Source organism: Indicator indicator, chromosome 5 (assembly GCF_027791375.1).
Source record: "Indicator indicator isolate 239-I01 chromosome 5, UM_Iind_1.1, whole genome shotgun sequence".
NCBI classification, from domain to species: domain Eukaryota; kingdom Metazoa; phylum Chordata; class Aves; order Piciformes; family Indicatoridae; genus Indicator; species Indicator indicator.
Window position 1 is genome coordinate 10,752,236 of NC_072014.1, and position 27,977 is coordinate 10,780,212.

General features: G+C 48.5%; 1 protein-coding gene across 1 annotated transcript in view; it reads right to left on the minus strand.

The window, feature by feature from the left end:
- Positions 1–5,402: 5,402 nt before the first annotated feature.
- MLPH (melanophilin) overlaps positions 5,403–27,977 on the minus strand; it is a 28,904-nt gene continuing 6,329 nt past the window's right edge. The window contains exons 4-17 of the mRNA XM_054380911.1: positions 27,387–27,425; positions 26,037–26,131; positions 24,866–24,994; positions 23,122–23,314; positions 21,605–21,765; positions 16,761–16,844; positions 14,382–14,573; positions 11,015–11,209; positions 8,488–8,643; positions 8,289–8,381; positions 7,507–7,572; positions 7,289–7,346; positions 5,815–5,912; positions 5,403–5,429 (exon numbers count right to left, since the gene is read on the minus strand). Of these exons, the coding sequence (XP_054236886.1) occupies positions 5,403–5,429; positions 5,815–5,912; positions 7,289–7,346; positions 7,507–7,572; positions 8,289–8,381; positions 8,488–8,643; positions 11,015–11,209; positions 14,382–14,573; positions 16,761–16,844; positions 21,605–21,765; positions 23,122–23,314; positions 24,866–24,994; positions 26,037–26,131; positions 27,387–27,425 (1,586 nt within the window). The remainder of the gene's footprint in view (positions 5,430–5,814; positions 5,913–7,288; positions 7,347–7,506; positions 7,573–8,288; positions 8,382–8,487; positions 8,644–11,014; positions 11,210–14,381; positions 14,574–16,760; positions 16,845–21,604; positions 21,766–23,121; positions 23,315–24,865; positions 24,995–26,036; positions 26,132–27,386; positions 27,426–27,977) is intronic.

The following is a 27,977-nucleotide window of genomic DNA, read 5'->3' on the forward strand; positions in this document are numbered from 1 at the left end:
TAAAAGAATTCTATGATTCTATGACAAAACCATGGCAAGACCAGAAACTTTCAGGGTGCCACCCCCTACCCTGCACCCCTCACACCCTCCTTTACGCCCTCACTCTCTCACACTGTGTTTTGGAGCATAGAGGCTTGGACACAGGGCTAAGAGGAGAGAAGAGCTTTTATTGTTGGCTTCAGCTCAGGGGCTCCACTGCTCCCAGGGGGGCTGGGGGTGTGGGTGGTGGGGAGCACAGCCTTGCCGCCAGCCGGCCCCCCCAGGATGGGGGCCCTCAGCCAGGGCTTGCCGCCGCCCAAACCGCCCCACAGGCCTAATCCCACGTCCTGTGTACCAGGAAGGGTCGATCTCCGGATCTGCAATGCAAACGACAAAGAACTGTCAGGGGGTGATGGGAGGGGAGGGAGAGGGCATGGAGGAGGGACAGGACACTGTGCCCATGGGTGCGGTGTCCCCCGTGAATGCTGGGGGAGCAGGAAAGGAGGTTGGGGGGGATAAAAGATGTTGCAAAGGCTGTTTCAAAACAAACTTCTGAATAGAGACCCCCCCACCCTTGCCCCACAAATGCAGTAGAATCTGAGGAGGTAGAGGGGGCTGGAGGCAGGGGGTTGGCTGCAGGGGGAGTCCCTTACTCCTGCTGTCCTTACTCCTGATTTCCATGGAGCGTTCACGGATGCGGCAGTGGGTGATGGGCAAGGTCAGGCAGGCAAGCAGCAGGCACAGGAGGCAGGCAGCCCCCAGCTTCATCCCCGGTGCTCTCTGGCCACGATGGCTTGTCCCCAAAGCTTCTTGGCCCCCGACACTTCCTGCTGGTGCCTCAAAGACGTTGTCCTCTGACCCTGCTGTGGGAGTGAAGGGGGTTTGCTGTCACGGAGACGTCCTGCTTGGTTGCATGCTTATAGGGTGAGCCCCCATGAGGAGCTGAAGGCTGCGATGGAGGGGATGAGGCAACCATGTCGCTGGTGCTATGGGGTTGCTGTTCCTATCACAGCATCCCTGGGCCAGCTGTGATGCAAAGGGCTCAGGGCAGCTTATTCAAAACCTGGGGGGTTTGCTGGGGCTGATGTCTTTGGGGAAAAAACACCCACTGCAAACATGAACTGAACAAACCTCACCTTCATTAAAACGATTTTTGTTCTATTCTAGTGCCTTAGGCCAGGACTGGAATCACTCTTTTTTCTCTGTGACTCCTGCTGTGCCCGTGAGACCCCACAGCCCAGGAGGTGGGGAGGGGGGCCAGCACCACAATGCAGGGCCGGCAGCACCAAGCAAAGGCTGGTGGTACAAATGAGTTTTGCTGCCGGGTGATGGATGGACTGCACCCACTTCTGTGTGCCCTCTTAGCTCCCACCCCTGGACCTGGCTGCCGAAATGATAACCCAGAAGTACCCTGTTACGTGCTTTAAGGCACCAAGACGCTGAGTGAGACCATGCAGGGCAGGCTGAGCACTGCAGCCACCTGCAATGAGGGTGCAGGGCAAGGGACAGAGGTGGGAAAGCAGGGTTAAGCAGGACATGGCAGGGACGCAGCAGCAGCAGCTTTATTTCCAAGGACTTTTGCAAAGGAGGAGTTTGCAGCGTGGGGGACAGGAAGCAGCCCGGGCTCCTGAAAGCTCAGGTTTGCTGCGGGCACCGACTTTTTGCAACCCCCTTTTGAAAACTCCAAGGACACACAGAGAGGCAAAGCAGCGCTTGGGAAACCATCCAGCAACAGAAGCATCATGAGGGAGAGGAAAGCGTAGCTGCCCTGCACTCGAGCGGCACTTACCGTGGCGTGGCGAGGCGAGATGCCCGGCTGCGTCCTGCTGAGCAGAGCAGACGTCGTCTGAGCAGGACTCCCCTCCGGTCGCTGTTTTTATGGTCAGTTTCGTGCTGATGTCAGAGACGAGCCCCATCAGGGATCGAGCTGGGGCATCTCCCCTCCCCGCCGTCCCCTTTCATCAAATCAGCACAGGGATTTTCATGACTCAGAAGGGACCAGCGTTTTATCTCCCTCTGGCCGAGACAAGTATCTTGGGAACATGTTAAGCCCCGTCCTCGACCCAGTATCACTTTGGACAAGGGGAAGTTTTCTGTTCCATCATCCCACCCATGGGGAGCACCTCTCCCAGTGCCCCCTGTGGGGAGTTGGTGGGTGATGCTCTCAGGTTCCTGATAACATGAACTCATTCCACTGCAGGGGTTACACTGGATGCCACCCATTCCACTCTCCCCCAAATAAACTGCTTTTAAGGAAATCAGAAAATTAAATACAGAGATGAGGGAAAGGTGCCTTGCTGGGGCATGAGGGCTGGCAGAAGGCTTTTCACTGCATAATGAGGGCTTCAAACCTCCCATTTTAAACAGATTAAACTACCTCCAGGTAAAGATGTAATGATGTTTGCTCTGCTGAGGGAGCCAGCTCTGGACCCCAGCCTGGAGGACTGGTCAGTGTCCAAATACAGGTCCACCAGACAAAATCGGAATTACTGCGTCAAGAGATGCTCTGAAACAGGGACCTCCCTCTATTGGCAATATAGTGAAGACACCATCACTGGTGGGAGTACAGGAAGGGGTAAATCCTCTGTCTGCCATCCCCAGATAGGGCTGGCATTGCCCTGGGACAGATCTTCGTGTCATGCCATGGTTGGCTTTGATGCCCAAGAATGGCCAGTGCTAGGGAATGGTCACGGGAGCAGCATGGGACACAGTACAAGTGCTGCAGAGGGGTGTCAAAGGAAGAGAAAGGGATGAAGAAAGGAGAAAAACCTTGCCGCCCAAGGCAACCCAGACCCTGGGCTCAGCAGCAGTCTCCCTTCACCAGGGTTGTTGCTATTGTTTAATATAGATTTTGAGCAACCTTTCAATGATGTGAGCTTGTGCTTTGGATGGCTTCTGCTAGCAGTTTGGAACCTGGGTTTCCATGCAAGTTGGAGCAGCTTGTTTCAGAGTCAGCTCCTTCTTATTCCTACAACATGCAACCCCTTTGCCCATCTGGCCCCATTGCTGGGTACTACACACCTGTGACATCTGACAAGTTGTATTGCTGTCCTGGTCACTACCATCTACCCCTTTCTGCTTCAGTGCTGCTTGTTCAGCTCTTGTTTGCCTTCACCTGCCCATTTTTAAAGTGAGGGGTGCACCAGCTGGTAGAAGGAGAGGATGGGAAGACGTCCTGGTTTTGCTGGGACAGTATCCTAGACCAAGCATGTGCTGCAGGCCATCAGCAGTTTGGAGTCAGCCAGGACAGCTGACTTGAGCTCACTACAGATGTATCCCAGACTATGAGCACCACACTCAGTATAAAGGGGGAAGTTTGCTGAGGAAACAGCAGTCTCCTGCTTAGGTTCTTCCTGACCCTGCCCGTCTTCTTTCTTCTGCCCTTGAGGGCTGCCTTTCCCTTTGGTGCACTTTTGCTGGTCTGAGTATTAACTTTATATACTTTGTATTGACATTGAAATCTGTTTGGCTAATTCATTAAATCCATTTTCATTTCAATCTGTGGCTCTTCTTTTCCTGATCCTCTTTCTTTGCAGGAGAGGGGTCACCAGGTGATAGAGCAACTGCTATAGTTTAGCCCCAGACTGAACTTAAGACAGAAGAGAAAGGAGCCTTTAGTTGAATGAGCTGAAAGAACAGACACTGCAAAATGGGTTCTGGACACAAAATTGGCTTTATTGCATGATTTAGTGTACATATATATAATCTCTACCCAGGCAGATGGAGCAGGAAACCAGCAGACAGCAATGTGGGTGACTACAGCCTGAATGACACCTTAGTTTGCACTGCTGAGGCTCACAGTGAGGATTTTTTTGCAGGGGCAAGTGTCCAAGTGGCTGTATGGAAGGACTTGAGTTATGGCTGAAGCCAGATACAGCAGTTGGGGTGAAGGCTGAACCCTGACACCAGAAGGATGGGTGCACTGTCCAGATCTTGGCAGACCTTCCTTCTGCCAGCCAAGGGGCTGCCCTCCTTGCACCTTGGCCAGCTGAGCAGCAAGAGATGCAATTGACAATGCTGCAGTGTCTGGGAGACTTCTGCAACTGCAGTGGTTTGCACTTACCATTTTCCGCTTCAGGCCAGAGGGTTTTCATTCTAAAATAAGAAGCTGGTTTTGTTTCCATCTGTCAAGCCCAGACTATGGGCTGACAAGACCACTCTGGGATGACTGCAGAACCAATTTGTTTCTGCAGAACCAGCAGTTTGCAGTCTCTACAACTACAAAAACCAAACACGTGTGTTACTTGCATGAAAATTTACACTAACTGCTCATAATTAAAGTAGTTTTAATTCAGATGCACAGGAATGGCCTAAAATGGCCTAGCCTGAGTGGCCATTGCTTGGAAACTGCCACTAGTGGTCATCCACTGGGATTAGTGAATGTGAAGAATTAAGTGTTGGAGGAAAAGAAACAATTTGGGGTGAAGGAGAGGGTGTTACCAATGCTGCTGTCACTTGGCAGGAGCACAGGGCTGCCACAGCCCCTGAAGGATTGGATGATTCTAACAGGTTCTCCAGTCTCATCATCAGGGACAGGAAAAGTGCTTATCCACAAAGTGCCTGCAGTGCAGGGAAAGCCTCCAGAGAAGTACCTACACTCTACTTGCTGGAATCCTTCTAAACTTGCTGATACAGCCTCATACGGAAGCTGAAAAAACAAACTGATCCCCAGCAAGCCCTCCAGCCTTTCTTGACACCACTTCCTTGAGCCTTGCCTCACTTACATCCCCAGATGTTCACAGCTGCTTCAGGCACAGTGGTGAAAAGCCTCAGCAGGTGTTTGCAAGGCTTTGTGCAAAAATCTGTTGGCTAAGTGCTTGCTGTGAGGGAATCAGCACTGCTCTCACCGTGCTTTGCTGCTCAGGGAAAGGAAGCGATGCGCCAAGGGACCATGGAGCCAGGACCAGGACAGAAATGCCTGGGACCCTGCTCTGGCTGGAGTACCCCAAGGGCATCTCATAAGTGCTGCCAGCTCCTGTCCCTGCTCAGCATCAACCTAGGAGAGAACAGGGACAGGCACTGACAGTTTTTGCCAGCTGAAGACCTTGCCACTTCTCCCAGTCCCCATACCAGAAAGCAACACTGACATGCAGCTCTCTCCAAGGAGGTCGCTCCTGTTCTGCATGCACCTGGTCCCTTTTGTTGACCTGGTACCAAAGAGCTGTCCAAAGACAAGGTCTCATGCCTGCATCCTCTCATGAGAGCCTCTGGCCATGTGTCTGCACCCCAGTGCCTCACTCCTCTCCCTGGCAGCTCACGGCAAGACCTCCTGCCCATGGCCTCCAGCTTCCCTCCTATACAGGGTTTCAGGGAGAGATGGGCATGTAAGAAGGAAGAGCAAGCATTGGGAAGAAAGCGGTGAGGCTTTGTGCTGAGGTCTTGTGTGCTCAGTGAAATGCAGTAGCAGGAGGATCCCCCTCTCCTCAGGACAGGTGTGTCATCACAGGCTTCTGCAAGACACCAGAGAGAAACCTCTTCTCATCACCATGCCAAAGCCACCACGAACCCCACCAGATGATGAAGCCAGCACGTTCCTTGTCCCCTCCAGGTACCACCTCATGGAGCAACGACCTGCCCCATCCTACAGGTCACACAGGCAGTGGGAATTCAAAGATGTTTTGTCCCCTCACCCTAGGGCTTATGACACCCCACACCTAAGGGGGTGATGCCCAGGTGTGCCTGCCCTCACCAGACCAATGCCCAGAGATGGGCGCTCCACCAGGTCTGTGATTCTGTGCTAATATGCAGAGGGATAGATCCCTCTGTGCAAGGCAAGGGAGGCAGGTCCCATGTGGACCCCAGGCCAGCAGCCCTGCTTGGTGGCTGCACTCATACCGCAAAGAGCCTCTCCACTCTCCTGTTCTTCCCGTTGGGGTTTCTCTGCGTCAGGGAGCCGCGGTAAATAGAGTTGCGGTCAAAGGAGTCATCAAAACCTGTAGTGAAAGAAGAGACTTGGACAGCAGATCCTCACTCACCTTACTAGAGATATCACTTACCCACCAAGCAAACTGGGGTTTTACTATACCCCACTGGCTGTGGTTTTGGATGCTTCACTGCATTTTCCTCTCCAGGAGGATGGTGGGAAGCCCCTTGACAACAAGGAAGCAAAAGCTGCTGCAACTTAGGTTTCCAGAGCACTGTGCAAGCTGGGTCTGCCTGCCAGTGGTCAAACTGCCAAGTCCTTTGCTCTGCAAACCTCTGTGGTGTGGCGAAAGCCCAGTGTGTGATGATCTCTCACTTCCCAAGACTACTGCACTCTCTTGACCTACTAAGTAATCTCCTTTTCTCTGCTACCAACTTCCACTAGCATACCTTTGCAGCTTTGTAAGTCATTGACCTGCAAGGAGAACGGTCAGGAGCTGTCCTATCACCTAGCCCAGGCAGAGGGGATTAAGATCACCTGGTGACATCCTTCTATCTCCTTGCAAGGCTGATGTGACCCCTGGGCTGCCTTTATCTGCCTGCCTTTTGCAGGAAGGAGAGCAGATGATGACTCCTCAGCACAAGGAGAAGGAACCTTTCCACCTACCAGCCCCATCTTGGGAAACGGCACTGCTAATTGTCTGCATGCATGAGGGAAATGAGATTTCTTTTCTGCATTAAATGATCATGCCCCCCTCTTCCCTCCCTTCATCTTCTTCATTATCTGGAAGAAGAGCCATTCTTTCTGCCTTTAAGCTTATGAGGTGAGATAAGAGAGAAATAGAAAAGTCATTTCCTAATGGGTCAGGATGAAATATTTCCAGTGACCGCCCCCTACCACACAAACTGCTGTGCCAAGTTTAAGGTTATAATCTACTTCAAAGCGTCTCCAAGCTGCCATTTGCCATAGCTGAGCTATAGAGGATCTCTGAACCAGAGACCAGTAGCTGAGACAGGTGGGCAACAGGATCAGTGATGCCTAAGTGAAGGCTAAGTGAAAAAGAAAAGACAATGGTCTTAAGTGAAGCTTTGATGTCTTACAGCCAACAGGATGCTACAAATAAAGTAATAGAGATGTATCCCTGGATTCTGGGGTGGTAGAAGTTCAGGCTGCAGAGAAAGTCCAGTTTCTTGGAGCACTGCAAACTCAGCCTGACTTCCACTGTCCCATCACTGTCCCAAATCCTGCTAGTTACCTCCTTCTTTCTAAGTTATCCACCACAAGTTTGCTGTGTGGCTGCCCTAACAGGTGGCCAGGAGCACAGGGAAGGGGACCTCCAATATAGATGTACAACTGAATGCAGAGGGAGAGAACTGAGTATTCCCCAAAGCCCAGGCCATCCACCCCCAGGTCCACATCTCCCATGGGCAGAGCCATGATCCTTACTGGTGATTTGGAGGGGACTGTTGAACTTCCTCCTGAATCCCTGCAGCCTGGGCATTGCCTGCAAGAGAAGGAGAGCAGCCTGCTGTGGGAAGGGGATGGGCGGACAGAGATTCCCTCTGAGACCACCACTTTGAAAGCAGTTTCTGGAAGCTCTGGTTTTCCCAGGAATTAATGCCGTGCCACACACATTAGCTGATGCAGGTTCAACACATACTCACTTTAACATCATCTGAAGACTCCCCTGCACTGCTGCTGGTGGGAGCGGGAGAATGGAGGAAGGCAGCCTGTGGGCAGAGGAAGAGCAGAGGTTTCTTTGAGGGTGCAGAGGAAGCAGACAACTCAGTCTGCTTTTCTTTGCAATTTGATCTATTGGATCAATAGCCCCATTGGAGAAGGGCTATTTATAAGGGTATGTAGTGACAGAACAAGGGGCAATGGTTTTAAACTAGAGCACAGTAGATTTAGATTAGAAATGAGTAAGTTCTTTACTATGGGGATGGTGAGACACTGAGATGGGTTGCCAGGAGAAGTTGTGGATGCCTCATCCCTGAACAGTCTAGTGGGAGGTGTCCCTGTCCACGGCAGGGAGGTTGGAACTTGATGATCTTCAAGTCCCTTCGGACACAAGATGATTCTATGATCTTATGGTGAACTAAATCTATCTAGGTGATGGATTTTGATTATAAAAATTGGTATGGAAATGCAGGATTCAAGTCTTGGCTGTGGTGCTGCAGCAACCCTGCACACCTTCCCCACAGCCCTGGGAAGAGCAGATACAAAATCCTCCCTTGGTGCAGGTAAGGAATCAGCATTTTCCCCTATTCTCAGAGAGACATCTGCTCTGGGAGCCTTGGGGCAGAGTAGCAGGCAGCAGGAAGGGAGCTGGGCACAGCTCAGCAGGCCAGGCAGCCCTTCACAGCAGCCAGAGACAGCAGAAATAAACTGAGTGGAGCACGGGCATCTCAAGGCAGAGACCTCTCATACTCACCTCCAAGCTCACCTGCCCACTCGACTTCTTCCTCGCCTTTTCCACCGACTTCACTGTCAGCCCTGCAGCGGACAGAGCCGCAATTCGAGATTCGATGTCTGACACCTTTAGAGAGAGGAAAGAGCTGTACAGATGACGGCTGGAGGATCCATCACCAGCTTCGCTTGCTCTCACTGGCTGGGAAAAGCAGCTCTCAGATCCCAGCCCTCACCTCGCTCTCTGCCTGCTGCACCTGAATGGCTGCTGAGGCCACTTTGTCCTCCAGCTCTGACAGCTCTGAGTCGGTAGTGCCACTGTGCTGAGTCCCTTCCTCAAGCTCCTTCAGGGTCTTCTCAAGCTGGTAAGTCTTCCCAGCTGCCAAGTACACCTGAAACAGCCCCCCACCCCCAAAAAAAAAAAAAAAAAAAAAAAAGTCAGAATCATTTAGATTAGAAAAGACCTTCAAGATCACTGAGTCCAACCCCACACACTGCAGACTTAACCTCCCTGGAGTCCTCATCTTCTGGTGTGACCACAGACCCAGGTGTAACAGCTCCTGCCACTTTTTTTATGGCTGCCTTCTTGCCTTGAAGCACATACAGTACCAGTCAGTTCTGGCAGGGCTTTTCATCTCATTTCCTCCCCTTCCCCAGGGCTTTTAAGAGCTATTACCAACAGGGTGAAGTGGTAAAAGGCTCATCAGGAACACAGGAAGGACTAAAACTCAGTGACCTACTCAAGAAGCATCAGCATCTTTATACCATGTGCTCAGAGGGAAGGCAGGGACCTGCAAATATGTGTAAGCTGCCATGTCCCATGGTGGCAGCAAGCTGGGAATGAGAAAGAATGACTTTCCAAATCTGCCCAGTCTTTTTTAAGGGTGTTTGTGCTGCTGGGTTGCCCTGGAGTCGAGTCAGGGTTTAGGAGTTTGGCCCTGGATGATTAACCAGCCCAACCCCTGCAAAAGGCAGCTTTGTCCATGAACTGCTCTGGACATACAGGAGTGATCTCAGCTGGAAAGCCCTGGCAAACATGTGTGAGCAGAGCCCAGTGCAGCAGATGAACACAGGAGTGCTGACTGGGGATATGTGGTGGCTATGGGAAGCAGTGTTCTACCTTTGCTGTATGGATAGGAAGATCAAAAGGACCTATCCCAATAGAACCACTGAGGAGTCTCTTGATTCCTCCTGGGCTACCACAAGGATGCAAATCTAAGCAAGGCAATTTAGGAAACATTAATCACAAAATATTGAATTATAGAATTGTTTAGGTCAGAAAATACCTTTAAGATCACCGAGTCCAACTGAACTATGTTGATACACACTCACATAAGATGATCAAATGGGTTGTGGCCACTGTTTTGCTGACTGACCCCCAAATCCTGGTACTGCTAATGCAATTCCTGCTCCTCCATCCCTCTCTGCTTTTTCTGGGCTGGGTACTGCACAAAGCTGCCTGGCATGAGCCCTCTGCATGCACTGAAGTATGGAACATCCACCCAAATGCCAGCAACATGTCCTATAGGTCCCACCTATCCCAGTGCAAACCCTGAGATCATAACAAATTGCCAATGTTTGTGGGTGCTCTCCATAAAGCCACTCAACCTGTGAGTCACAAGGGCACAATTTGGTTTTGGGACATCAAACTCTCCCAGCATCCTCTAAGGTGGGTGGCATGTCTTGGAGAAAAGAACCAACCATGACTCAGCCAGGGTCCTGACTGAACAGCAGGATGAGCACACACCTCCTGGGGCCACCATTTACCCACCACTTCACCCTTGCTCCGCTGCTGACACCGCTGAGGACAGCAACACTAAGCCCAAAGCTCACATCCTTCCCATCCTTATCCCCACTCTTAGGAAAGGGGGAAACCTCAAAACCTTCATGCAGCCACCCTTCTTCCCCTGAGATACTTGCATCTGGCCAGAAACCAGTCTGTGCAGACTGCATTTGGCCAGAAACAATTCCTGTGCACATTTTGCTCCCAGTGGGTCCCTGCTTTTGTGTACAAGCTTTCCTTGATGAGAGACAAGCCGTGGATTGAGTTACAAGACCATGCTCCCCATCACAGGATGTTTCTGACAGTGAAACCCAACCACCTAGCTGAAGCTGTGACCCCTCGGCCCATCTCTGAACTGCTTCTTTGGAGCTCGGTAAATGGCACTGCGGATGTGATCCATTTCCCACGGGGAATCGATTCATACGGGTTTACAGCAGCTAAAAAAAAAGAACCTGTCGGTGCTTCACAGTGTCACACCAACCCAGCAGGGGATTAGGCTCTAGATGTAAACTTATTTCTTGCACGAGCCCATCAGCCTCAGGCACAAGTCAGCCTTAGCAAACAGATGGGTCATGCTATCCTTGCTTGTAAAAGCCTTGATGAAACAGTGCTGGGGTGGAACCGAAGAGAAGCAGGACAAAAACTTTTGCTGCAGCTGGAGCACAGGACTGCTGAAGCCCAGGCAAGCCATGCTACAGCAAGCTGGGGACTGGGGTTGTCCTCTCTAACTGGCACTCACCTAGGAGGACCCAGGAACCAAGGCAAAGGAAGCCACACAACAGAGCTTCTTCACTTGTTGTGCCACCTCCTTTATACAACAGCCCTGGCCATCATCAGACAAGACTGGACTCTTTAATCCCTCTGTAGTGTCCATCCTCCTAAGGCTAACCTGCCCACTAAGGATACATTCTGGGGGGCTTTCCTCTGTGTTCCCATCCCCAGTGCCCTCTCTGCTTGCAGAAAACTCTCATGAACCTTACATTTTCTTCAAGCTCACGGTACACTTCGGCCACCTCTCTCCCGTCTCCCAGGCTGGGAAGCTGCCCTGCGGGGAGGCCACAGCCACCCTTGCACTGGCTCTCTCCATGCAACGACTCACACACCGCTGTCTCCGTGGCGTTTATGGCTCTCAGGACTTTGGCTGTGATTTCACTCAAAGCCTGAGCTGATGACTTCTGCACATGCCCGGCACAGCCAAAGGGAAGGGTGGAAGGAGGGGGAAAAAAATAAGGACGTTATTTTAACGCGGTGTACAAAACAACACAAGTTGGGGGTGAAAGGGGGCATCAGACCTTCAGGAGCTGAAGAAATACGGAGAAGCAAGAATTAAAGGGCTTGCACTGCTCCTGAAGAGCTCTCCACTGGAGATGGCTGCATGGCTAAAGCACAGCTTTGATCTCAGCCCATGCTTTCTGGGGGGTGGCTGTGACAAAAGAAGTTATCTCAAGAGGCTTGTAAAAGAGGTTATCGAGGGCCGTGTTGTTCATTGGCAGCAGTGTCACTGGTGTTGTCTGACAGCAGCAACACCTGGCCACCTGAAGGCCACTCAGTTACTCAGCAGTTAAGATCTAATTGCAGCATATTGCTTTACACTTCAACAGGCCTGAGCGTGGATGCAAATAACTCTGTAAGTTGGTGGCAAAAGAAGAAAAAAACAACAAAAACCAAACCTAAAACAACAAATCCATAAAATTATTGTATTGCCACCCTGCCAGAACTTGGGACTAATATCCTCTCTTCCCACCCCAAGGAACACTGATGGCAACACCGCTCGTAAATGCTGCCTTTCGTTTGATAAGGTACTAAGCACACGTGAAAACAGACTGAAGAAACTCATAATCTCTCTTTCAACTGATAATTCCCTAGAAACCAAGGAGATGGGGGCGATAGGTGGACTGGTGACAAACAGTGGCGTTTGCAGCTGCACATATTTCCGGGCAAACCATCCTGCAGAGAACCAGCTAACTCAGTCCAGCTGATGTTTTTATCATTTTATGGTGCCTTTGGAGAATGGCAGGGCTTTTTTTCATATTTTCCATTAGGAGTGTCTGCTTTCATTGCTGTGTTCCCCAGTTAAAAGGCTTCTTCCTGACTGGAGAGGAGGCTTGCAGGAAAACAAACCCAGAATCATGCAAAATTCAAGCCTGGATCTAATACAAGTATAAGGAAAGGTGCTGTTAAAAAGTCCATGCTGAGGTAGCCAAGGCTGGTCCATCTATGGCACTGCAGGCATTTCTCAATCAATACTTCACAAAGATATTTGAGTGATAGCATGAAGCTAAAAGCTGAATTTTGTTTCATTCTTGGATTTGGTTCTGCTCGAGCTGTTGCAACCCAGCTGGGTCTCTCTTGGCTTAGGAGCTGTCACACAGCTTCTATGTTAACTGCCAGCACCACCCCACTGAGAGACAGCAACTGTGTCTGTATCCTCCCTGTGTTGTAGCTTAGTTTGAGTCAAAGAAAGTAGCAAATCTGGAGAATCTGGGCTTCATTTTACAAGAATGAAGACCCTTGCATTGACATCCCATTAACAATCCCTTATTCCTGAGCACAGATCAGCAGCTCACACAGGTGTTCAGTCACCTTGACTTGGTGAGTTACCACTTATTCCCTCTGCTACAGTTAACTCAAAATGATTCAGAAGAAGATGCATATCACTCAGCTGATGAGTGGGAGTGAGGTCTAGCTGCAGCAAGTATCTAAAAGCAGCTCTTAAGAAAAAAAGGGCAGTAAAGAAGACACAGTAAGGATGCTGTGCACCACTGATCCAGCGTTGGCAAGAGCACAGCAAATCGTACCCAAACCTATGAAGAAAGCCAACCTGGGAGCAGTTGTTTGCTCTCATCTTGAGATTTTATGTAGACCTGTTCAGAGACTCAGATATGAGACAGACTCACTAAATGCACCATATACACAAGTAGCCACACCTCCAAGCACAGCAACAGCCAAGCTTTGCCTTGCGAGGCTGGGGAACAAAAGTACGCCAAGGAGAGGCATCATGGCATCGTGAAAGTCTCCACAACCCCAGATGAAAGGAGCTGTGCAGGAGCCAAGAGGGGCAGTGGGCCCCCTGCTTGCCTCCTTTGCTGTGCTTGCCAGCAACAGATGTGTCAGAGCAAACGCACACACACTCCACCCATTGCCAGGGCAGAGGAGAGAGAGTGAACAAATAAGCCGTTAGAGACCCAACAAGGAATGCTGACCTCTCTATTTGGTGCTAATGGACCACCTCTGAAGGCTCTGCACAACTGCAGACACACAAGACCTCCGTTTCTAAGTCAATTTGGGCTGTCATCAGTTGCTCATCCACAGTGCTGTCACCTAGCCCTGCCATCTGCCAGACAAGGTGAGGGGAAGGCCCAGGGAGGTGGTAGATGTCCCATCACTGGAAACATTCCAGATGAGGTTGGATGGGGCTCTGAGGAACTTGACCTAGTTAAAGATGTTCCTGCTCAGTTCAGAGGGGTTGGACTAGATGACCTTTAAAGGTTCCTTCCAACACAAACCATTTTACAATTCTGTGGTTCTATGACATGGTCTAGCACCTCCATTTGCTCTCACTCTCCTGCCATGGAAGTAGTTCTCCCCTGGCAAGGCTGTACACAGAAGAAAGCCTCTCCAGCCCTGCCATGAGGATACATGGAGGAAAAGCAGATCTTCAAAATGCACCCAACAGGCAGGGTCATAAACCAGAACTTTGTTGGGCCATGAGGGTGGAACCTCTGGTGTGAGGGGAACGGGGCTGCACAGATGACTGCCTCCCTGACACATGTCCTCACACATCACCCAGCAGTGAGTAGGGAGTAGGAGCCAGCATAGTGCTCTAAGTATAGCAGCTGCTGACTTAGCAGAGTGGAAGCAGGACCAAGGGCTTTGGGACCAAGGAGCACTGACAGGACTGGAAGACATGTAGCAGGATTTCAGACTGTAGCAGATATGTGACAAAGGCTGCCAGCACTAAATCATCACTGAGGTCTTCTTCCACCCCAGGACTCTCATTTATAAGGAAATCCAGCTCCTGAGACAACTCTTCCAAACAGATGTAGAGATTGTGTACCTTTCCATGACAGGCAGAAGCATGCAAGACCTCTAAGAAACTTTACTTCTCACTCCTGAATGAAACTGGGGAATCCTACAAGGACAAAGGTCCAGATACAACACCCTGGGACTTCGCTATCCCTTAACACCCTTGAAGCAGGCAGCTAAGTCAGACACACAACAGCCCTTGGAGGCATCAAGGTGGAGATGTAGGACAGAAGAAGAGTTCCATTATCATGACGTATCACTGAGAGCAGAAGAAACTGCAGATAGAACCTAGAACAATACGGGTGGGAGGACACAGATTACCCTTCGAACATCTCTGGCCATGTCATCACTGGAGGAACTCATCTCTGGTTTCTTCACTCTCTTATTTTCTTCGTGCTCCTCTTCTTCAGAAGAAACTTCTTTGTCACTGATGTTGCTGGCTAACTCCTCCAGCTTCCTCTTCAAATCTTCCTCCTCGGCGTCAGGATCAAGTTGGGATTCTGGGGCTGGAGACTGAAGCAGCAGAAGAAGAGAGCTATGTAAGAGTCTCCTGTGGTGGACGATGGGGCACACCCAGGTCCAGATACATTCACCAAGACCAATCAACAGAGGAGCTCAAGGAGTGCAACCACAGGTGGAATTTGCAAAGGGGACTTTGAGCCTCCTCTCTGCATCCATTTTCACAAGGGGCGGTGAGGCTGCCCAGAGGGCCAGCAGAGCCCAGTGAGCTGTGCTTCAGCTCCACGCTGAGGAATACAAACTCGTGATCTGAAGAATGCCCATTCCCATGAAGAATGTCCCACCCCCTGAACTTGCTTGCATTTCCCTGTGGAAAATTGCCTTTTTCTCCCCTTAAAAAGGTGTGCATGGAGGATTTGGGACCCTAAATCACCACATTTTTCATTAGGAACCGTGATGTGGCTGGTGGCAATGACATATTACAGTGACCCAAAAATATGGTCCACCAGGCTGAGGGAATCAGCTACATGAATTAGCACTCCCTGAGGCAGCTTTCAGAGCATCTAGGTAATCTTATTTGTGATGAGAAAACATGCAGCAAATTTTCCTGTAGGATAGATGGCATATTTCCACCTAGCTCTGTTATTAGGCGCAGTTCATGGTGCCTGGAGAACAATCCTATTAAACTCTCAGGTGCTGAGACAGATCTCCAGAAGTTACTGAACTCACTGCCCCTTGCATTAAGATGGGAATGCAATTATCTGTGTCACATCTGGTGGGGTTTTGTCTAAGCTCTTCCTAATTATCTTGATCAATGGCATCCATAGCAGGCAATTTTCCTCCCAGGTAACATGTTCTGGAGCTCTGCTCTCCCTTCTGCTAGAAAGCTTTGCTTAATAGTTGACCTCAAAGCAGTTTAGACCTACTGCCTCTGCTCTGATCTGCCCTACTCTTGGGAATTAAGCATGGGAACCTGCAAATGTCCACATCTCCTACCTCTTTTGTTAGATACACTGACAAAACCACTGATTGATTACAAACATGGCCAGCCCCACTATGAATTTTAGAAAAAAAAAAGAAGGAATTGCAGTTTCCTCTATGCCTACAGGGCTTCTCTCATTATCACCATCCATTCCACTGAGCCATCAGTACCAGAGCAGCTCCTAATGATGGGTTCACATGAAGGAGGAGAAGAGTATGTAGTCTAAACTTAGAAACTCAAGATCATCGTTAAGTGGCCTAAGTATTCACAGATTCTACATCACTGCCCAGCTTTAACTTAATTTAGCTGTTTTCTTCCCAGCTTGATGGCATGGTAAGACAAGGGCATCTGAGAAGAGATACGAAAATCCTCCTTGACTCAGATCTCACATTCTCAGTAACCAGGTGACTTCCTCATTTGTACTAATTGAGTCTCCCAAGATTTCAAACGAGCTGTCACAGCTCAGCAGATGTACCAACACCCACTTACCAGCACTGCTAAAACTAACATTTCATAGCCTATCAACTGGAAACCCAGCCTACCTTGTGCAGAAGGGGCAAAGAAGGCACCTGGCAGGGGGCTAAATGCCAGAGGTTAAACTCTCTTCTGCTTCTCTCCTGCCATGCAGTGTTTTCTAAGGCACTCTATCACCTGGATTTAAATGGGATTTAAAAACCAAAACCAAAACATCCAAGTAATTTTTGGACTTAATGATCTTAGAGATCTTTTCCAGCCTCAATGGTTCTATGATTCTGGGTTGCCTATCCAGCTTTAGAGATCTTTTCCAGCCTCAATGGTTCTATGATTCTGGGTTGCCTATCCAGCTTTAGAGATCTTTTCCAGCCTCAATGGTTCTATGATTCTGGGTTGCCTACCCAGCTTTAGAAATCTTTTCCAGCCTCAATGGTTCTATGATTCTGGGTTGCCTACCCAGCTTTAGAAATCTTTTCCAGCCTCAATGGTTCTATGATTCTGGGTTGCCTACCCAGCTTTAGAGATCTTTTCCAGCCTCAATGGTTCTATGATTCTGGGTTGCCTACCCAGCTTTAGAAATCTTTTCCAGCCTCAATGATTCTATGATTCTGGGTTGCCTATCCAGCTTTAGAGATCTTTTCCAGCCTCAGTGATTCTGGGTTGTCTCCCCATCTTTCTCCCTGCAGTGCTGGCTGTTTCAGAGAAGCCCCTCCAGTGGCAAAGGGAAGGACCAGCAGAGCCTGTGCTCTCTCCCTGCAGGCAGTGCCCCGGCTGTGCCCGGTTACCTCGTCAGAGCGCACCAGGATTTTTTCCTCCAAGCGATTCAGCACGCGTTCGATTGCAGACATGCGTTTGTTGAGCTCATGAATCTGGAGGAATTGAGAGAGAGAGACAGAGAGAGAAAAGGAGTAGAGAACAGACCAGCCACCGCTGCCAGGACAGTGGGAAAACAGTGCGTTCAGCAGAAGAAAGCAATCAGCGAGGCATCACCACCATGGGCTGAGTGAAAAGACATTAAAAGGTAATGTCTTTAAAAAATTGCTCTGGATACAGAAACAATCTCCAGGAGGTGCACAGCTTCACCTCCAGTGTGGAAACTTCCAAGTGGTGCTGACTGTTCAGCACATCATTATTCCCAACAAAGCATCAGTAGTTCTGGGGCAGTGAACATCAACCCACATCACTGGCCTTGCTGTGTCCCTTGCCCAGACAAAAGCATTGGCCTATAACAAAGCCTCTCTCTTGCCATGAGTCATGTGTTGTCCCAAATCAAAGTCAACATCAGTTTTCACTTCCTACTAACATGTTTTTCAAGCAGATACTACCCCATCACCCCCCAGCCAATGCAGTGCTGGAAAGGAAGAGGAGAGTTGGTAAGAGGAGAGATTTAGACTAGATAGAAGGAAGAAATTGTTTACAAGGAGAGTGGTGAAGCACTTTAACAGGTTGCCCAGGGAGGTGGTAGAATCCCCATTCCTGGAAAAATTCCAGGTCAAGTTGGATGGGATCCTGATCTAGTTGAAAATGTCCCTGCTCAGTGCAGAGGGTTTGGACTAGATGACCTTTAAAGGTCCCTTCCAACCCAAACCATTCTATGATTCTAAGAATTTCCCATGAAAAATTTCTGATAGAAAAACTAAACCTGAATAATTTTCCCAATACACTTTGAAATGTTCTGACTTCTCCATGCACTGATGTCCCAAGATGCTTGCCCCTCCTTTTCTCCCTCACTCTTCCAACTGAAAAAAAAAGGGGGGCTTGGGGAGAAGAGTAGAGAAGACAGACAGACAAAATCCTGAAAATTCAAGAGAAGTTACCTTCTGTGTTCAAGAGTCAGGACAAACCTTTGTGTTAAATCATGGAAAACATTAAAGGAAGCTTTTTCCCCTCCCTGTTTTAGAAAAGGAAGTTTTGCTTTCTTTAAAAAAACATCTTCCTTCTTTGATCCAAACAAATAAAACACAAATGATGAGAAATATTGCCTGTTTTATAACACTACCTCCCACATCACTGCTGCCCTGAGTGGCTGACTCCCATTCAAAGGGGAACAAGCAGCAAATGCAGTAAGCAAATGCAGTAACAAAGAGATGCAAGGGTTTGGTTTTGTTTTTATAGAATTTCCATCCTCTCACTTAGTTTTTGTGCTTGCTAGTGTTCAATTAATTAGATCCTCACAAGCAGCTTGGAGAGTTTGCCTTTGCTTAAGGGGAGATGAATATAAACCCCTGACACTGGAGAGCAGAGTGCTATAATTACCAAGCCCAACTGAATGCATCTTTCAGCATTAAACCCACAGGCAGGAAGCAATCCAATCCATCTCTAAGTGGTTTCTCAGCACTGTTTAACGCCAGACTCTTGCATGCTCCAGGTGACAATGTGTGTGATGGGCCATCAGCTTCAGAGGAAGAGATGGTGACAAAATGAGCACCGTCACCACCTACCCGTCTCCATAACACAGAGGTAGGGAAAGGTCAGAGCATAATGCAGACTCTGCTGTTGATGGGCTACAAGGGCAGGAGCTGAAGAGCTTGCTTTCATTCTCCTCCCCAAGCAAGGCTGGTTTTAATGCACAGTGGTCACCCCATTAGGGTGCATCCCTACCAGAGGCTGGACTGCCCTGCATTGCTCTCTGTGTGACAAAGGCTGGCAAACAGTGTTGTGTATTAAAACACTTAAAGTGAAGAAACTTAAAACACAACCCATAAGGATGGCACATAACCCAGCTGTTAGGGCAAAGTATGACTTGCTGCTGGCAAAAGAGATTACTCTAGCAGAAGTGATGCCTCCAGACTCTCAAATACTCAAGACCTCCAACAGAATCTTTAGGTAAACAAGAGAAGCCAGACAGCATCAAAGCTTTGGGAATCCAGAACCACTTGCGTTACAGCAATATAGCTTCTGGGGAGAAATCTGGCAAATCTGCACTATTCTTTGTAACTTGATCCTGTTCTTACCTGGCTTCTAAAGATCTAAAGGCAAAGACATGCCCAGTTACCAGTTTAGGGCTTATTTTCATGTCTTATCAGGTCCAAGTGCTTTTTTTAAATAGTGCTTTGGGGTATTTTTAATCTTGTTCTAGCACCTTCAGCTCCTGGAGTCACAGGGCTAGGGATCAGCCTCTGCTGTTGTTACTGGAAAAGTTAAGTTTCTTGTGTTTGGGACTGAATGGTATATCCTTTCCAGAATTAAAGCAAAAGTGGTTTTCAGATCAAAGGTATTCTGGCAAACTGGCACCTAAGGCACTTTTAGGATAGTTTTCATCTATAAGGCCAAAGCGATGCAAGGCAAAACACTGAGCTCTGAGCTCTTCATCTCTTGAAACCTTCAGATGCCAACAAAACGTCTTTCAGGAAAACATTGCTTTTGAAACCGGGCTGTGGGATTCAATACAGGGTTAACAAACAGGGTTTTGGACTGGACACCCCACAGGCCAACATCTGAAATTGCCAAAAAGCACAGCCCCTGAGAAGTGCAGCGGCAGGGTGTCCAGTCACGGTCACCCATCCTTGCTGTGCCCTGCAATATCCCATCAGGGGCTTGGATACCCCAGAAACACTGATGATGGCTTTGTGACATTCCCTGGAAATGCCTGTAAACAACTTCAGAACAACTGCTTCACTGCTCAGCAGAATGCAGTCTACTGCTCACTTTCCCAGATTCCTCCTGGCCTGTCTTTGCCCTCCTGACAGCCTCGGATCCTTCATCTCCTCCAGTCTTAGGATAAGGGGGTGGACATCAGTACCTGCTTAACCTCTGCCAGCTCTAGCAATACAGCAGAGCTGGCTAGCATTGCAGTGTGTATGCTCTTGCCTTCTCCCTTCTTTAAACTTGTACTTGGCCTCTCCTTGACCAACAGTGACAGCAATGCATATGTGTGCCATTCTGAAGTTAATGGTCCAGCACAGAGCTGGGTCTGTTCCTGCTGGGTGAGGAGAATGGTTGCTAGCTGTAAAAACATCAGCAACATAAAGAGCAGGAAGGATGAAGAGCTACTTAAGCTGATGAACAATATTGGCATAAGAACAAATGGGGTTAAATTGGGAGTGAGAAGATGTCTTGTAACCACAAGAGTGACAAGGCTCCACAGCAGCCTTTGTAGTGGTGTGTTAGAGGAAACAGGTATCACATTGGACCACCCTGAAGCAAGAGCTTGTCCAGCTGATGGAGGAAGTCATCTGAAGCATTGGTAGGAATTTGGCCCCATTTCCCCACTGCAAATCATGGTGCACATTTCACGCCTAATGTACCGTGGCCTCATTAAAGACACCCAGTCCAGGGTTCTGCCATTTGCTGCTGACTTAAAAAAGGAATGGCATTTACTAATTACAGCATGTGCTGAGAGAAGGAAAAGGAAAAGGAAAGGTTTCCCTGCAGAGGCACATTAAGAGTGCTGCTGAGGGACAGTTGTGGTTGCAGAACCTCCCAGTGACTACCCAAAGAGGGGCCCAGGATGTGCAAACTAACTAGCTGTGAGCAGAGACAGGCAGCTGGCTCTCCCCATCTGTCTGTAGCCAAATATCACCCTGTATTTTGTGGCTCAAGAGGTCTGAGGGATGCTTTACCATTCTCAGCACCCACCATTTGCAAAGGTGGCATCAGGAACTACAGGCCCTTGTTTGACAATTAAAACACAAACTTGCAGCATTTTTGACACTCTTCTCTAGACTGTTCCCTCTGTTACCATCATCTGAGAGAGATACATGACAGGTTGTCCTGACCTAGTCTTACCAGGGCAGGAACACTACACTCTGCAAAGGAAGAAAAGGATCTTGATGCTTATTAAATATCCCTCTCCAAACCACTGCCTAATCATAAAGCACCAGCACAATCAATTGAAGAAAACCTTTCTGGGAACACAGAAAACCCTAGGTGACTGCAGATTAATAAGCACAAGCTGGAAAATTAACAGCAATGAAAGAAGATTTGATACTGTGACAGCAGCATGGGCAGAGTGAAGCATCAACCACTGCCATGACTGCAAAAATGGAAGATCTGAAAAGAGGACCTGGGAGAAGAAGCACGGAGCTCCAGCTTATTTCTGCACCATTCTAAAAGGGCAGAGAAATGTCTATTCTCCTCCATCCTAATGAATGAGGGAGTCTCAAACACACCTTCCAAGGTCTCAATCCTGCTCTCCTTTCACAACAACCTTGCACGGCCCTCACAACACAGAAAGCAGAACAGGGCCTGGACATTCATCTCACTGGTGCCATGCAATTGTGATATGACAGCTAGATGAGCCAGCTCCTAGGTCATCCCACAGGCCTGTATTGCTGTAGCAATGCAAAGTGGCTACACCCTCAGCTTCTTCAGTTCCTGAGCTGAAAAGGAGTGATCTGGAGCCTACAGAGATCTGGGACTCACTCTGCTTCCTCTTGGAAATTCACACAGAAGCCTGGGCACTAAATTACCCCAGTGCAGAAGGGGCAGTGCTTGTGTGGCACATCATCTTTTCTGCTCATGCTCCACATCTGTCCTGGGTGCGAGGCTACTGTGGTTGCACCCAAGTTTGCCATGAGTGCTTCTCTTCTGAACCATCCTGCACCTTACAGATAACAAGCACTGTTTATGGCAAGAGAGGCTTGGCCACAGACTTGGTTTCACTAGAGGTTCAACAGCTGTTTGGTACCTGATTCCCAGAGTGGCTGACATTCTCCTGGGAGGAAGCTCTGTTCCGGCGTTTGATGTGCTGGGGTGGGTAGGCAGGGACCTGGGCTCCCTTCATGTCTTCATCAGAGGTGTCCATATCTGCAGAGTACCGGGACCGGGGCTGCTCATTCCAGGAGCTGCCTTTGGAGAGAAAAGGCTTCAGCACAAAGGTACAAGAGATTCATGCCCTTAAGTTCCTTTCTGAACATCAGCCCCAACCTTAAGACAAGCAATAATGAGGCACTTCTCACTTTGCAGGAGGTGTTTCTGCAAGAGACCAAGGTTAAGGATGGCTACACTGGTGCAGGCAGCAGCTTCCTCCGCTGTGGCCACGCAGCACCTATTTCAGCAGGGTCCCACACAGTGCTCCTAAGATAGCAACAGGCACAAGGAGCACCATCCTTCCTCCCTCATGTCCTGAACAGCCGGACTCCTCGCCAAAAACTGCTATTGCCTTCCCAATTTCATGGGAGCTCAGGTTTGGATGCTGCCCTTCATGCATTGTCCAGGTAGTGAAAAACGTTTAGCTCAGGCTAGAGAGATACCAGTCTAGGAAGGACCATTTAAAAGAGTGAGTAATCTCCTTTTTTAGAGGACAATTTCAAGTGAGACAAAAGCAATGAGAAGAAGTGGAATTAACAAGCCAGAGAGCCCTGCCACTGTGTCATTCCAGCTACACTCAGAGTAGGACTTTAAACAGCTCACAGTAAGGTTTACCCAGCGTTTCCTGGTGCCCTGAAGATAAAACTAAGTGGTTGGAGACCCAGAAGGATGTATTCTACAGCTCTATGTGCACAAGCCAGTATCAACCCTACTGTCTCTGCTGTCACATAAGGAAAAACATCTTGTCTAGACCATGCTTTTCCCAAGAAAAACTGGACCAGATGATCCTTGAGGTCTCCTTCCTACCTGGGATTGTATGATTCTATGAAGTTCTGCCCCACCATTTTCTGGGGTATTTATAGACTCATGGAACCGCAGATTCTGTAGCCTACCAGCACACCCTACCCAGCTACAAGGATGGTATTTAGCAGCCTGCAGTGCTTGTGTCCAGTTCCTGTCCAGTCCTACTTTGGTCCCCTTAAAAATCAAAACTTTACATACCCACAGCACCCTTTGGCAAGGAGTTGAACTTACATACTGCTGACTGCAGGTGGAAACACATCCTGGCGTTTATAGTACTGTCCATTTGATTGTGTCTAGTTTCTACCTTGGTCAAGACTGGTAGGTGTGAAAGGGATGGACAACTTAAGAGCAAACCCTCTGGCTTTGAGAAATTAGTTGGTTTGGAACAAGCCCAAATAAATAACTGCAGCTGATTCTTTCATGAGGAAAACCAACTTTGCAGATGGATATTTTGTTTTGACCCTTAAGCCTTTTAGTTGCTCTGATGTTGTTTAAAAAAAAAAAAAATCAATGACATTTTCCTTTTGATTCAACTCTTGCAGCCAGTTTTCCTCCAAAGGATACAAGAAGAGCCTGGCCAGAGACACCTACCAGGTTTTGCATTTTTTTCCAGGCTTCTTCTCCGTGAATTCACAGTGAGTCGAACCTCTGTGCTGAAATGCTGCTCTGGAGGGCTCATGCCTGGGCCTTGTTCCTGCAAGACGTGGTGGAAGACCAGATCTGCATCTGTGATCCTAGAATCCTGGGAGGCATCTTCAGCTGAGTTGGGAAAATCTGTGAAGGACTGAGAGACAAGGGTTGCTGCTGAGCAGCTGCCAGATAGGGCTCCATGCCTCTCCTAACCTTTGCCAACAGCTGCTAGCTTTATCCTCCAACACATACATGGATTAACCTTTATTGATGCCAGCTCCTAATAGTTCAGGAGACTTTCCCTTGCTGATGCTTTATCCTCCAACACATACATGGATTAACCTTTATTGATGCCTGATCCTAATAATTCAGGAGACTTTCCCTTGCTGATGAGCCTTGAGCAATACTTCTCATCACTACCAGGGGGCACTGTTAATTTTCACAAGAACGAGGCACAGAGGGTCCCATAAGCAAGGCTGCAAAATGCTCTCCTCTTCTAAAAGAAGGTGCCCACTCACTTTTTCCAAATATTAGCCACTTTCTGCCATGCAAGTAATCTACAACCCATAAATCTGATCCAGAGGACCTCGACAGAAGCCAGCCTTCCCTAGACTCGTGTTGAATTCTGCTGCATAAAGATGAGCTTAAGATGAGGGAAAGAAAGAATGAATCTATTTGTTCGCTCCAAGCTCTGTTCAATTTGCGTGGAACTGTGTGGACTGTGGTTTGCTTTTTGTTTTTGTTTTGTTTTGTTTTTGTTGTTTGGGTTTTTTTAAGCCTTTGCTACACATCTCAGCACACCCTACTTCTGCCCTGCAGTAGAGTTTAATGTATCGCAGTATCATTAAATGGAAGAAGTTGCTGTTTAATGTTTTAAAAGTGAAATTTCATCAAGAAAGGCAAAGAGAAGCAGCCCAAAAAGCTTGATCTGAAGCCTCTGAGGCTGGAAGTCCCTTTACCACATCCAGGGCAGCCCTGTCTGTGTTGCTGTCCAGAGCCTGAAGGTGGGGATGGCTGACCCCCCCAAGCCCTCGGTGGGATCATGGGATGCAGCTCACTGCAGCTGCTCCTGCTGGAGCTGTCTATGGGTCCTGCTTCTGCCCAGGAGCTCCTGACCCTAAGACACATACAGTCTCCTACAGAGAATTAACCAGTGTTCATGCAGGCTTTTTTTCTCCCTGTGTTCTCCACTCTAACTGATGGTGGCAATCACACTGGCTCAGTGAGTTTCATCTTTTCAAACTCACAAAGCCTGTGTGCCCCATGAAGCCAGTGCCCAGCTACATCCCCAGTGCTGCCACATGATAAAATCAGCCTGAACTGGATGGAATGATGGGAGAAGGGTGTGGTTTAATCTCGTCCCTTGAGTATTGAACCTCCCAAATGTGCTGGTAATTAGAGCGTCCCATAGTCCTGGGACAACACAAGAAAACCTTTGTCAGCAGAGACCAAAGAAATCATCAGGGAGAAGGCCAGAAATGCTTTTGCTATCCCATTTTACCACTCATCCATGCTTTGGTCAGATGTCCTACTCCTGACTCAGCCTGAGGCAAAGGACTTCACATGGAGGAATTTAGCAAGTGGGGCTATGGTACCACTGCATCTCAGCATCTGCTGAAGCAGATTTTGACAGCTGAAGGAGGAGGTAACAGAGACAGTAAGGAGAAAGCAGAAGAAAGGAACCCCCACAGCACTTTCCCAGTACCTGGAAAGCATCCGGACTGCTGGCTGCTGGAGAGAGCTGCACAGACTGGCGACGAGACTGAGCAGAATACTCTGAGTCCAGTTCAAAATCAAAGGGGTGGACAGACAGCAGGCGCTTTGTCTTGCGCATCTTAGTGTAGGAAGTGCAAGAAAGGAAAATTCAGCATAAACCACAGCCAACCTTGAAGAAAGGGGGAGGGAAGGCCCTTGTCTCCTTGGTTTGCCTGAGTTTGCATAGCCCAAAGCAAGGCTCCTAATTTTTGCAGAGGAAATTTGGTCTGATGTTGTCCTGCTTGCAGGGAGCCAGGTATATGGAGCGGTATGTGCTAATGCTGGAGTCAAGGAAAAGTGGGTTCCTGATTTCCACAGTCTGGCTCAGGAGCAGAGAGTGAGAAGCGGTCTCCTGGTTTATAAAGGCACTGTGGGAAAGCTGAGCCAGGTTACAGCTCAGAGAGAGATCCAGGAGAAGCTTTTCAGTCATGAGGCATCCCCTCACGTTCAGAGAAATGATGCTCTGGGCAGATCTCCCTGAATACCTGGAAGGTCATCAGCTGCTCTGGGGCAGGAGCAGCTTTGACAAGCCTCTAAGACTTCAGAAACAGATCAAAATGAAGTATCAAATGTGTGAAATGCAGCACATACCTGCAGCTGCAGGCCAAGGTGGTCTATATGTAACAGCCTGTATGAAACCACACTGGCATTTCAAACACACTGGCAGCTTTCACACACGCTGCAGGGACAAACACACTTCCCATCAGGCTCCTTAATCTGTGTGCACATAGTCTCTGACAATTCCAGGAGATAACTCAATATAATCATGAACCCAGCTGTGCTTTGCTACTCTACCAGGTATCTCTTCTGGTGGTAAGAAAAACAGGTGGGTTCTCACTATATGAGTAGGAGATGGAAGTTTTCTATCAACTGGGGGCATCCTTTGCATGAGCAGAGAGCAATTTTTCCAAAGGACACTTGTTTGTGATTTTACAGACTTCATCTTTTCTACACAAACTGGGAGAGGAGCTTATCTAAGAGAAGAAATAGACAGAAAGGCCCAGTTTTGAATGAGACATAGGAAACCACCACCATCACCACCGCCACCACCACCCAAGGCAGGCCAGCAGCAGTTGAGGACAAAGAGTGAGGCAGAAGGGGCCCCAGAAGGAAATGCTTACTCTGCTGTAGCACTCTGCTTCAGCTCCACGAAGTACACTGTCTTCATCATCGCTGTCATCCTCAATGTCACCGCTGGTGAGGAGCTGGCATTCACCTGGAAGGGAGACAAGAGCGTGCTGTGTATGGGGAGCTCCTGAACCCTGTTCCTAAGGAAGGGAACTCACCACCATAGTAGTCACACCAATGCACCTGTAGGTGCAACCATACTTGTATGAGGTGAAAAGGTCCAGATTAGAAATACTTCCCTGACTTTTTTTTTTTCTTTTTAAATTCTTTACATACTACACCATGACCAGTGGAGTGCACCAGTGAAAGGAAGGGAATAAAGCATGGGAATGGGACAGGAACATCTTAAGGCAGCCCCAGCGCTGTATTTGGCATACAGTGACCACAGTCCAAGGTCTGTAGGGTAGAAACGTTTTCAGGAACAGTTCCCAGACAGCACTGCACGTATCCATTCTTAGCACTTGATCTTGCCAAAGCTTGGCTGGATTGTCATTGCTTCCCCTTCCAGCTGTGCACCATCACAGATGTGGAATTGACCACTGCAAGAAGCTGAAGGACACCTGTATCACAGAGAGCAGCCCAAGGTCCACCCAGGTGACTCATGTTTGAAGGCACTACAGATCATACTAACACTACTGTTCCTGGTTCCCATCAGCCAGCTCCACTATTTATCAGTGTCCCATTCCTTTCTGGGTCCCCATCCATGCCCCCAAATCACTGCCAAGCCCAGCAGTGCATTTGGAACAACACAAATGCCGGACAAAGTCCAAAGCCGAGGCAGACCAAACTCTCTCTCTTATATCGAATGACAAAGTGCAGTGAAGTTTTCCTGCAAGGGCTTCTAAGGAATGTAATCTGAAGCCCCAAATTAATATAATCATAGGATCATTTTGATTAGAAGAGACCTTTAAGACCACAGAGTCCAATCATTAACTTAGCCCTGACAAGACATTACTAAAACACATCCCTCAGCACCCCATCTATATGCCTTTTAAATATCTCTAGGGATGGCAGCTCCACCACTTCAGTGGGTCCTCAAGAATATGGACAGCTTGAAGTGTATGATGCGGGTGCATTCAGATGAAGAGTGCTTGCAAGCTTGAAATTTGGAAACTTGAAAACTAAAAGCCCTGCTGCATCCAAGACTACCCTTTGAGACCCCCAGGTGCATTGCAGTGCAAGAGATGAGCATTACAGTCCACCTCCAATGCAGTGGAAAAATGATCTTCCTGGTCCAGCCACACCAAACCCTGCTGGAGTGTCCATAGCCAGTGTGAAGAGAAAAAGACATTGTAAACCTCTCTTGAACTGTAAGCCACATGCTGCAACTTGTTTTTACTTACTGTTAATGTCTGGCAGGCTGTAAACTCTGTCATGAAGACCTAAATGGAAAGAAAAATGGTGGGAAAAATAAATAAGCACATTTTTCTCCAGGTACCTCATAGAGAACAAGCCTCAGAGCTATGGTTCACTGGAGTTCTCATTTTCTAGCCATCACAATGCACAATCATCAAAAATGTTCTTTAGAGAGAAAAAAAAAGGGGCACTTGGAAACAGGACTTGACTTTTAAGAGCCAAAGAACTCACTGCCATCACTTCCACAGTCCTGAGGCAACATGCCTGGGAGCGCACAGCAGCAGGGGAAGCCACAACCACCAGCAGATGGCCATGCAAAGTTTAATGGTTTCATGTTGTTCCACTGCACCACCTGCAGCCAGAGGCATGTCCCAGGAGGATATTCTTGCTTGCTCAAGGGTCAAGCCAATCCGCTGGTGTTAACGAAGTAAAACCAACAAAAACATCTCTTTTTGAGAAAAGATATCAGAATCCAAATGTAAAGAAAGCTAAAGCACCATTATCCTCATGCTTGGTTTGGATTTCTTTTAGATTGTCCTTTCTGTGTAGTTTGATGCATTTTCAGACCGGATGCTACA